Source organism: Stegostoma tigrinum, chromosome 16, assembly GCF_030684315.1.
Source record: "Stegostoma tigrinum isolate sSteTig4 chromosome 16, sSteTig4.hap1, whole genome shotgun sequence".
NCBI classification, from domain to species: Eukaryota; Metazoa; Chordata; class Chondrichthyes; order Orectolobiformes; family Stegostomatidae; genus Stegostoma; species Stegostoma tigrinum.
The window spans coordinates 10,059,944-10,072,012 of NC_081369.1; the positions used below are offsets into that span (position 1 = coordinate 10,059,944).

A 12,069-nucleotide genomic window follows, 5' to 3' on the forward strand; every position below is an offset into this window, starting at 1 on the left:
AATGGTTTCAGATGCTACAGCAAATATGTCAATACCCTTCAAAATAACCTAACAAAATTCAGGAGAAAGAAAGTAATTTCATTGTGGCAGGCAACTGCCAAGAGAAAAACATTTCTCATTTCAACTCTCATTGGCTGACTTCTTCCTTCTCTGACTATGAGTTTAGAAGAGGAAGAGACAACTTGATTGAATCACACAAGATCCTGGCAGGCTTGATCAGGTGCATGTGAAAAGAACGTTGCCATTCTGGAAGTAGTGGTCACTTTCAAAATAAGGGCACATCCCCACTTAAAATATAGGTAAGGAGAATATTTTCTCAGAGTCTTGCGTCTTCAGAATTCTTTTCCCCAAAATGCAAGTGCAGCAGAGTTGAGGAAAGTGAAGATAGGTGAGAATTTAGAGTAATCACATCAATCTTCATTTTATTCAATGGCAGAGTAGGCTAGACGAGTCAATTGCCTTACCCCAGTTCTTAATTTATGTTGACATAACCAAGAATTTCAAAAGTTTCAACGAAAACACCCGCATTTTTTAAAACTTGAGAATATAGGACAAGTTTACACACATTGGCTCATGGAATTAACTCTCATCTCAGGAATCAATCCAGTGAACCTTTAAGACAAGTATTTCCTTCAATGGGTCACCAAACACTTCAGGTGTGGTCACACCAATGACATGTAAGAAGGCAACAAAATGTCTTTACTGTTGCAATATTATAATCCCTCTTGAAATGCTTATTCTGTCTCTTGTTATGTAGATGCTTCTATTCCTTCAAGAATCATAACTATTTGGCAAAAGTGTTTTTTTTTTACTAAACTTGACCAACACAGCAAAATTACTTTCTTCTTCCTTAATAAGTGATTTTGTTAGTTTATTTTGAAGGGTATTTATTTATTGTCACATCTCAAACCATCAGTAAGCTTTGCATCTTAATTGAATAAATCCTGTTTAATGAAGAACAAATAAATAAAAGAAAGCTAGATCATGCATCTGCTTTCTAAAACAAATAGATTAATATGTACAACTGGCTTTATCAAAAATTGGGCAAAATATTTTCTCACATATGTTGTGATCAACTGAGTAGTGGGACTAATCAGACAGCAGTCCTCCCAGCTCAGTTGTAACACTGTATGTCTTGTGCTCACTCTTGGACTGTAACAATCTCGACTCAGAAAGCTACACTCTCAATCACGAGCTACGTATCAACTTGGTTTTCAGTGTGTATCAATAGTTAATTTGATAATTCATTTTTGCAAAGGGCGAAAGCGAGAAAGGAGTAGAACACCTTTACTTTTTTTGAATCACGCAGCAACATCAAGACTCCTTGAACAGGCAATTATCTTTCTTTTCTACAGCCTAGTTAGATGCAAAGAAATTATTTGAATTCCCAACCTCAGAATTGTCAATCTTCTCACACATTGTTGAGATTTTTATTACACAGGCCAATTATTTTTTCTGCTTCTTGAATGAGACCACCATCTTATATTTAATGAATACCTAATATTTGATGTGGAAAAAGTAAAGCTGTCATAGTCCCAGAATACCACAGGTCTGCTCTTTCATTTAAGAGATGATGGATGGTGGATGGTGGATTTAGCCTGAAGATCACCATATGTCAAGTGAGGGAGAGGTCGAAAAGTCAAGATCCTCATGGTCAACTCAGCCAGTATGAGAATTGAACCTGCAATGTTGCTGTCACTCATCATCACAAGCCAACCATTCAACCAACTGAACTAACCAACCTGCATACTAGAATGCAGAATAAAACAAAGAAGCACTCTTGCCTTCCTACTCACATGCCTTCCAGCAACCTGCTTCCAAGCAAAAGTGGCAAAGGATTAGCAATAAATGGCTTATCCCCTGTCTCAGCTAAGGGGCATGGAAGAAATTCAGAACAAAGAAATATTAACTGAAGGAAACACCAGAGAATGTACCAGAATAACTTTCAGGATTATTCCACAATTACATATGCAAGCATACACTAAAATCTACACCTGTCAATCCAAGGAATTACTCTACTGTCACATTCAGTCTCCAAAGTGTTTGAAATTTAGAGGACACCACCACAAGAAGCTTCCAGCTGGCAGAATGTAGATGGGTGATCATGAACAGAAGCTATTAACAGAGAGACAAGGGAAATTTAAGGCTTAAGTCAAGATGACTATAGAAATGTTTTCAATTTAGCAAATTACAACTAGTCCAAGAATATTTTAATTACTGTTACAGTAGATTGATAAAGCAACTGAGACTCAAACAATTTCTGACAAGCCAAGTAAGTCTTTTAATGAATGAACAAAGCCACTGTCAGCCCATGAGAAGTGCAGTCATGATCTTACTGCCACCATCACATGTCTGATCTCAGAAGGTACTGGTACACATCTCAGAAAAGGCTCAAACAGTACGGGTATATCATTTATCATTTTGATACTTTATTTCATATTAGACTCAAAGGATTGGGTAGCAAATGCAGATGTGTCATCATTCATAATACACAAAGGAAAAGTCCCAGAATCCCCTTGTCTCATGTGCCTTCTTGCACTGACTGATGCTTCGCTGGTTAACGTGTTTCACAAACTTGAGTGTTTCTTTATCTCGGTAGATCAAGGCCAAGGAATTGTCTTCTGGGCAAAGGGTAAGTAACTGAAATGCAACAGAAACAATTAACAAGGTTTTTAAATTGAGTCACCACTTAATTTCTTCTTTTCCTCTTCTCTTCACTACCTTCTTATACCTCTTCTCTGGTTAATATGAGAGGCATATGACAACTTACAGCCTTTGATATTTTGCTATTAGTTAGTAACTTGCTGGTATGGGCACTGAGACAGTCTCGGATGTTCCACGTTTTGCATCTTCACCTCACTGGAGTATTAAACGTTCATTTTCTATATCTGTCGGTGGCATGGTTCCATTCTCAGCCATTTAGCTAAAACTAGAAATCTAATGTACAGATAATAACATTTCGAATCTTGCAGCACAGCACAGGGATGAGTTTGGTGTACTTCAGGGCACCCACTCATCCAACCCAAATGTACCACCGATGTTGTAAGGTCCTTCATGTAAGTCCACATTGTCCACTTGAAGGGACGGGTAACATCACCACCAATTGTTTGTGTTACGCATTCGTTAGTTGCATTGCAGTTGCCATCGCAAATGGAAAAATGCAGAAAAACTTGGCTCACAGAGGTCTGTCTTTAGCTAAAACTGAGTGTTACTTGGGCAACCAGTCTATTTAGGCTTTTTAAAATTGTGTGTCAAATACAATGTATTATTTGTGATAGAGGGCATGGTTTTTAATGTCAGGGAGTTCACGCCTCAATAACTCGATTGAGATTTTGAGGAGGTGATGAAGATGAATGATGAGTGAAAAGCTGTTGTATTGCTGACATGGACTTCAGTAAATCTTTGACAAGGTCCCATGGCAGACCGGTACAAAAGGTGAAGTCACATGGTATCGCAATGAACTGGCAAGATGGATACAGAACTGGCTTAGTCAGAGGACACAGGGTAGCGGGTAAGCATGTTTTTCAGAATGGAAGGTTGTGACGAGTAGTGTAGGGGGCCTCTACTGTTCGTGGTCTACATAAATGATTTGGAGGAAAACGTGGACGATCTAATTAGTAAGTTTGTGATGATGCAAAGACTGGCGGAGTTGTGTACAGTGAGGAGAATTGTCAGAGGATACAGCAGGATACAGATCAATTGGAGGCATGGGCAGAAAAGTGGCAGATGGAATATAATCCAGGCAAATGTGAGGTGATCCATTTTGGAAGGTCAAGTACAGATGGGAATTATACAGGTGAATGGTAGAACCCTTAGGAGTATTGATATGCAGAGTACTGTGTGCAGGTCCACAGACGGTGGCAGCGCAGGTAGATATGGTCGAAAAAATGTCTACAGCATGCTTGCCCTCATTGGAAAGGGCACTGAGTATAAGGACAGAAAAATTATGCTGCAGCTTTAAAGAACTTTAGTTGGGCCACACTTAGAATATTGCACACAGTTCTGGTTACCATACTACCAGAAGGATGTGGAGGCTCTGGAGAGGGTACAGAAAAGGTTTACCTGGATGTTGCCCGGTATGGGAGATTTTAGCTGTGAACAAAGGTTGGCTAGACTAGGTTTGTTTTCCCTGGAATGCAGGAAATTGAGGGATAACCTCATAGAAGTTCATAAGATTACTAAAGGCATGGATAGAGCGGAAAGTGTGAGGCTTTTTACCAGGATGGAGGGGTCAATTACTGGGGGCAACAGGACCAAGGTGCGAGGAGGGGGTGAGTTTAAAAGAGATGTGCAAGGCCAGTTTTTCACACGAATGGTGCTGGGTGTCTGGAACACGCCACCAGAGGTGGTGGTCGAGGCAGACACAATAGCAGCATTCAAGAATCACCTGGTCAAATACATGAATAGGAAGGGAATAGAGGGATATAGATCCTTTGAGTGAAGATAGTTTTAATATAGTTGGGCAAAATATATTCACACAAGCTTGAATAGCTGAAGGGTCTGTTTCTGTGCTGTACTGTGCTTTGTTCTCAAGCAAGTGCACAGAGAAAGGTAACAAAATAATCTATTTTGGGTGTCCAATCACCTAGGTTAGCATTTGCCTTGGATTACTATTAGATTATTTTATAACTTCATCAATTTCACCATTTCACCATCACCTCCCACGTGAGATGTAGGGTACTCCAGGCAAGAATCCATGCAATACTAAAGGTCTACTGCTCATTACAGGAGCTGTTTTCTGACTATCTTCCCAGGTACATATAAAATACGTCATTGTAATATTATGAAAAACAGCAGGAGAGTTCTCCATGAAGTTCTGACAAATATTTACCCCTCAATGAAAATTGCTAAATCTGGCTGTAGTCACTGCCATTTTTAGAAGCTGCTGTGCACAGATAGGTTGCAAAATTTTCCTACATTATAATAGTCAATTCCACTAAAAATCACGTCATTGATTGTAAAGGGCTACAGGGCATCCAGAGATCATAAACTTATTTAATTACAAAGTTACTACTTTTTCTTCACTGATTTGAAATTCAATAAACATACAGCATACCTCCTCATCTTCTTCCTTAGCGATATATGAAGTAACACCACCAAATTCCTCATTCCAGCCTGAAACAAAGAAAAAGATGCATGGTGACCTTCCTAATCAGCTTCCTTTTTGATACCTTGTTTACCTCCAAGGACATAGGAAGAAGCATCGAACCTGCCACACCATTCAATAAAATGACAGTGAATCAAATATTTCAGTACCTCTTACCATTCCATCCCTATGGGTAATTAGAAATCGAAGGAACCCTATGTTAAACATGCTCAAACACTGAGCTTCCACAATGATCTGTGGTAAAGAATTCCAAAGATTCACAGTTCTTTGGGTCCACATCTTGGACCCAAGTAGCATTCCTCTTTTTTTAAAATCGTGCTTACTGGTTCTGAACTCCCCAGCCAAATGAAACATCTTAACTGCATCTACCTTGTCCATTTGTTTAAGTATTTTGTAGGCTTCAATGAGATCATCGCTTGTTCTGCAAAACACTTGAGAATATAGACCCATCTTGACCAATCCTTCTTCACAGGACAGTTCTTTCCTGTGAACAACTGACCTTTTGTTGCATTCCCTCTGTGGCAATGATACGTCTCCTGGCATATGGAGACCAAACATTGTTGGAGTCTCACCAAGCTCCTCCAGAATTGAAGCAAGACTTCATTACTCCCATATACAAACTGTCTTTGCAAGCTTGGCTAACATTCTATTAGTCTTCCTAACAGATTGCTGCAGCTCCAAGTTAGCCTTCGGTAATTTACGGACAGGATACCTTGATCCCGTTGTATGTCTACACCTTCCAACCTTTTACCATTTAAATGACACTGTAAATCTGTCTCTCCAACCAAAGTGGATAACCTCACATTTTTCCACATTATATTCCACCTGCCATTGTCTTGCCCATTCACTAAACCTATCCAAGTCCTCTTGTAGCTGATTTACATCTTCTTCACAACACACATTCCCTCTTAGTTTTGTATCCGCCCCAAATTGGGAAATATTACATTTGGTCCTAACCTCCAAATCATTAATACATGAGAACAGCTGATTCAAGTCCTGACCCTTGTTGTACTTACAAGTCACAGCATGCCATTGCAAGAATGATTCATTAATTCTGATTCTGTTTTCTGCCTGTTAATCAGTTTCTAATCCAGGCGGGTCCATTAGCTCCAAAGTCATTCTGAAAATCTATGTATACTATGTCCACCAACTCTCCTTTATCCATTTTGTTAGTAACATCTTCAAAAACAAAACGACAACATTGAACCAATCCTATGTAAGAAATAATTTTATGTCATTGAGAGAGACAGAGAAATTGGCTGTCCCAGTCATCTGTGTTACAGTGAGCACCAACTATCCTAAAAAGGTACCACAGCATTTCTAGCTAAGAGACCTCACAGAAGTAGAACAGAACATAGAACAGTACAGCACAGGCACTTCAGCCCACCGTGTTGTGCCAACCTATTATCTACTCTAAGATCAAACTAAACTGCCTACTCTTCATTTTACTATCACCCATCCAATCCTATCCAAGAGTGGCTTAAATGTCCCTAATGTATCCAACTCTACCACAACTACTGACAGTGCATTTCCTCCACGCACCACTATCTGTGTAAAGAACCTACCTCTTTAAACTCCCCTATATCTTCCTCCAATCATGTTAAAATTATGCCCACTCGTGATAGTCTTTTCCGCCATGGGAAAATTGTCTCTGGCTATCCACTCTATCCATGCCCCTCACCATCTTGTACACCTTTATCAAGTCACCTCTCATCCTTCTTCGTTCCAATGAGAAAAGACCTAGCTCCCTCACCTTTGCTCATAACACCTGCCCTCCATTCCAGGCATCATCCTGGTAAACGGCACTAAATGACATAGGGTCAGAAGATGTGGAGTCTGTGTGGGTGGAATTCAGGAACCACAAAGGCAAATAAACTATAATGGGAGTTATGTACAGACCTCCTAACAGTGATCAGGACCAGGGGCACAAGATGCACCGAGAAATAAGTAGGGCATGTCAGAAAGGCAAGGTCACGGTGATCATGGGGGACTCAATACGCAGGTGGATTGGGTGAATAATGTTGCTGGTGGATCCAAAGAAACAGAATTCATGGAATGTTTGCAGGATGGCTTTTTTGGAACAGCTTGTGATGAAGCCCACAGGGGAGCAGGCTATTCTGGACTTAGTGCTATGTAATGAGCCAGACTTTATAAAAGACCTTAAAGTAAGGGAACACTTGGGAGGCAGCGATCATAATATGGTAGAGTTCAGTCTGCAGTTTGAAAGAGAGAAGGCAAAATCGGATGTAATGGTGTTACAGTTAAATAAAGGTAATTACAGGGGCATGAGAGAGAAATTGACGAAAATCGACTGGAAGCAGAGCCGAGAGGGGAAAACAGTAGAGCAACAATGGCAGGAGTTTCTGGGTGTAATTGAGGACACAGTACAGAGGTTCATCCCACAGAAAAGAAAGATTATCCGGGGTGGGATTAGACAGCCATGGCTGACAAAGGAAGTCAGGAACTATATCAAAGAAAAAGTGACAGTCTATAAAGTGGCCAAGCGCACTGGGAAATCAGAAGATTGGGAAGGCTACAAAAACAGACAGAGGATAACAAAGAGAGCAATAAGGAAGGAGAGGATCAAATATGAAGGTAGGCTAGCTAGTAATATTAGAAATGATAGTAAAAGTTTCTTTCAATACATAAGAAACAAACAAAAAGCAAAAGTAGATGTTGGGCCGCTCCAAATTGATGCTGGAAGGCTAGTGATGGGAGATAAGGAAATAGCTGAAGAACTTAAGTACTTTGCGTCAGTCTTCACTGTGGAAGACATGAGTAGTATGCCAACAATTAGGGAGAGCCAGGGGGCAGAGTTGAGTACGGTAGGCATTACAAAAGAGAAAATGCTAGAAAAGCTAAAAGGTCTAAAAATTGATAAATCTCCTGGCCCCGATGGGCTATATCCTAGAGTTCTGAGGGAGGTGGCTGAGGAAATAGCGGAGGCTTTGGTTGTGATCTTTCAAAAGTCACTGGAGTCAGGGAAAGTCCCAGATGATTGGAAAATTGCTGTTGTAACTCCCTTGTTTAAGAAAGGATCAAGGCAAAAGATGGAAAATTATAGGCCGATTAGCCTAACCTCGGTAGTTGGTAAAATTCTAGAATCCATTGTCAAGAATGAGATTTCTAAATTCCTGGAAGTGCAGGCTCAGATTAAAACAAGTCAGCATGGTTTTAGTAAGGGGAGGTCATGCCTGACAAACCTGTTAGAATTCTTTGAAGAGGTAACAAGTATGTTAGACCAGGGAAACCCAGTAGACGTTATCTATCTAGACTTGCAAAAGGCCTTTGATACAGTGCCTCACGGGAGGCTGCTGAGCAAGGTGAGGGCCCATGGTGTTCAAGGTGAGCTACTGGCTTGAATTGAGGATTGGCAGTCTGACAGAAGGCAGAGAGTTGGGATAAAAGGCTCTTTTTCAGAATGGCAACCGGTAACGAGTGGTGTCCCGCAGGGTTCAGTGTTGGGGCCACAGCTGTTCACCTTATATATTAATGATCTGGACGAAGTGACATTCTGGCGAAATTTGCCGATGATACAAAGATAGGTGGACAGGCAGGTAGTACTGAGGAGGTGGGGAAGCTGCAGAAAGATTTAGACAGTATAGGAGAGTGGTCCAGGAAATGGCTGATGAAATTCAATGTGAGTAAATGTGAGGTTTTGCACTTTGGAAAAAAGAATACCGGCATGGACTATTTTCTAAACGGTGAGAAAATTCACAAATCAGAAGTGCAAAGGGATCTGGGAGCGTTGGTCCAGGATTCTCTAAAGGTTAACTTGCAGGTAGAGTCCGTAATTAAGAAAGCGAATGTAATGTTGTCGTTTAGCTCAAGAGGTTTGAAATATTAAAGCAGCGATGTGCTTCTGAGGCTTTATAAGGCTCTAGTTAGGCCCCATTTAGAATACTGTCCAATTTTGGGCCCCACACCTCAGGAAGGACATACTAGCCCTGGAGCCTGTCCAGCGGAGATTCACACGGATGATCCCTGGAATAGTAGGTTTAACGTATGATGAACGGCTAAGGATCCTGGGATTGTACTCATTAGAGTTTAGAAGGTTGAGGGGAGATCTAATAGAAACTTACAAGATAATGTATGGTTTAGAAGGGGTGGACGCTAGGAAGTTGTTTCCGCTAGGTGGGGAGACTAGGACCCGTGGGCACAGCCTTAAAATTAGAGGGGGTAAATTTAAAACTGAAATGAGACGACATTTCTTCAGCCAGAGAGTGGTGGGCTTGTGGAATTCATTGCTGCAGAGTGCAGTGGAGGCCGTGACGTTGGATGCCTTCAAGGCAGAGATCGACAAATTCTTGATCTCAGAAGGAATCAAGGGCTATGGGGAGAGTGCAGGGAAGTGGTGTTGAAATGCCCATTGGCCATGATTTAAATGGCGGAGTGGACTTGATGCGCCAAATGGCCTTACTTCCACTCCTATGTCTTATGGTCTTACGGTCTTATGGTCTTAAATCTCCTGTGCAGCCGCTATAGCTTCCATATCCTTCCTGTAATGAGGTGACGTAATTCTGAAGTAATCACAGAGTAAATCATACCTGGCAGCAGAAGAAATGTGTTTGTAGCATAACCAAGAAGGCACAGCATTCCAGAAGAGACAATGTGTGTGAATTTAGAGAAATTAAGTTTTAATTTATTGTTGTCTTATTAATTAGGTATATATCAGTGGGACTTGTGTTTGTTTGAACAGCACACGACTAGAATTGTGTTTTCTTCGGGATTAGGTCAGTTAAAAGAACAATTAGCATTTTGGGAAGAATTGTTCGGTTTGATAGTAATTCTAGTTGTTCACTGTTAGTGCTAGATGAAATAAATTGTTAATTTTACTCAAAGTCAAGATCAGGCGTTTTCTTTCTTTAACCAATCTTTAGATTACAAGGGGAAAGGCTTCTCTCTGTGTTTTGGGGGTAATTATTCAAAGGGAACCTCCACTCCCATCATAAAACAGATTGGGGCTTATGTTTTGGTCTAATTATCAGAGGGGCTGAGCTAATCCTTCTCTGTAACACTATTCTTGAGTATTAGCCTTTAAATTCTTTGACTGTGCAGGGAACGTCAGCGAAATGTAGTGGATGTAGGCAAGAATTTCAGTCTTGAATGAATTGTATGCCTGCTGTTAATCTTAACAAAACAGTGTGAATTGTAATGTTTTAAAGTTAGTGGCAATTGATGCAGATTGGACTCTTTTCGTCTTTGCGCACAGCCAATAACTATTGTCAAGGGAGGTAACCTGCCAAAAATATCTGGTAGTCTTATTCCGCAAGGACAAATGATTGCCTTGTAGAAAGTTGTGTTTTTCAAACACAGACAATGCCAAATGTGACAAGGAACAGGGAAGCTACTTCTGATAAGACGAGAAGCTGCACACTGGTGGCTTGAATAGTAGTCAACATTGAGGATAAAAGGATCTGAAGGATTGTCAAGATGTCACACCATAAACTTGAAGAGCAGAAAATACTATAAAAATACAACTCCAGGATTCTTCAGCAGCAAAACTCCAGGGAACAACACCACATACGACTGAACCCTGGATATATCCAGAGACAAATGTGGTTGGTTGGAATTTTAGCTAAATTCCACCATTATTTGGATATTAGCCAATTGGGTTGTAAAGATGAATTTGCTCACTTGAGGGATCTTATTTTGGTTGCGACCTGCAATAAAATTGAATGTGTTTCAATATTAGATTGTCTGTAAAATTTCTTAACAAATAGCCAAATTAATTAGTTTGTGGTAATTTACCCACAATATCAATCTGTTAAAAGTCTTTCACTCCACAGATCAAATTGACATTTTTTTTGCGTTTTGTTTCAGATTTTCAGTGTGTGTTTTTTAATACAATCGTACAATCAGTTGTCCTTCCATCAATTCTTTAGTGATGAAGGCCATTTCACCCATTTTCATTCATCTTTACAGAGATGCTAAATTACTCCTGATTCAGCATTCAATTCTTTCATAAATGATTCTAAAGTTTTCAACTCCAATTGTCCATGACATATATTGTTTACTCTGTATAAAGGAAGTTTTCCTGACATCAGTCCTAAATTTACGCTATGTCTATTTTTCATGCAATGATTGGTTCTTTGATTGTGAAACAGTAAGAATGATAATTACATAAAATATACTGCTAGAAAGAATGGCCAACACCAACAATCTGCTATACTCTCCCTTCCATCAAGTCATCAGTATTATTCAGCACATATTCAGTATGGGGTACATTGATGAGGGCTTCTGATTCAACACAGGTTCACTATGCTAACTAAGAAAGGGAATATATACAAATGCATCTCGCAAAAGTTTTCACACAGTAACAATTAATCAGTCGCATGCAATCCAAGATAAATATGCAGTTTAGAGCAAATGAAAATGCAACTCATCAGAATGAGTCCACTGAAACATTAAATCGACATGGATCAGCAAGACCTCAACAAAAGTGGAATAAATTATTGTTTTTTTTTATCCTGTATTTCGATTTATCTTTTTTGCCTCTCACATTGACAAGATGTTTCTTCACAAATCAACAAGAGAGTTAGTAATGGATTTTGGGAGAATGAAACCATCAGTTCCTACCATCACATCCACAGTACAACAGTAAATCAAGAGCAAACTCTGAATTTTCCACATTTGTATCATGGATAAGTGTGTAGTATCCATTTCTCCAATATCGTAATTCCCCTCGGCAAACAGGAACACTGGGATCTGAAAAGGACAAACACGGCTTAGATTAGTTCACAGGTCGGCGCAACATCGAGGGCCAAAAGGCCTGTTCTGTGCTGTATTGTTCTATGTTCTATGTTCTATACATCAAGTTCCTTCACAAGTTTTAATTCTTTGTTTCTAAGATAGTGAAAAACCATACATTAATTTGACTTAGAGATAACAAGGTGTAGAGCTGGATGAACACAGCAGGCCAAGCAGCATCATAGGAGCAGGAAGGCTGATGTTTCAGGCTA

The 12,069-nt window shown here is 40.0% G+C and overlaps 1 protein-coding gene across 2 annotated transcripts in view; it reads right to left on the reverse strand.

The window, feature by feature from the left end:
- Nucleotides 1-2,407: 2,407 nt before the first annotated feature.
- LOC125460074 (prolyl 3-hydroxylase OGFOD1) overlaps nt 2,408-12,069 on the reverse strand; it is a 32,262-nt gene continuing 22,600 nt past the window's right edge. For both annotated transcript variants that reach the window (XM_048547171.2, XM_048547172.2), the window contains 3 exons: nt 11,687-11,815; nt 5,057-5,115; nt 2,408-2,640 (listed from right to left, as the gene is read on the reverse strand). In XM_048547171.2, the coding sequence (XP_048403128.2) occupies nt 2,479-2,640; nt 5,057-5,115; nt 11,687-11,815 (350 nt within the window). In that variant the 3' untranslated portion in view covers nt 2,408-2,478. The remainder of the gene's footprint in view (nt 2,641-5,056; nt 5,116-11,686; nt 11,816-12,069) is intronic.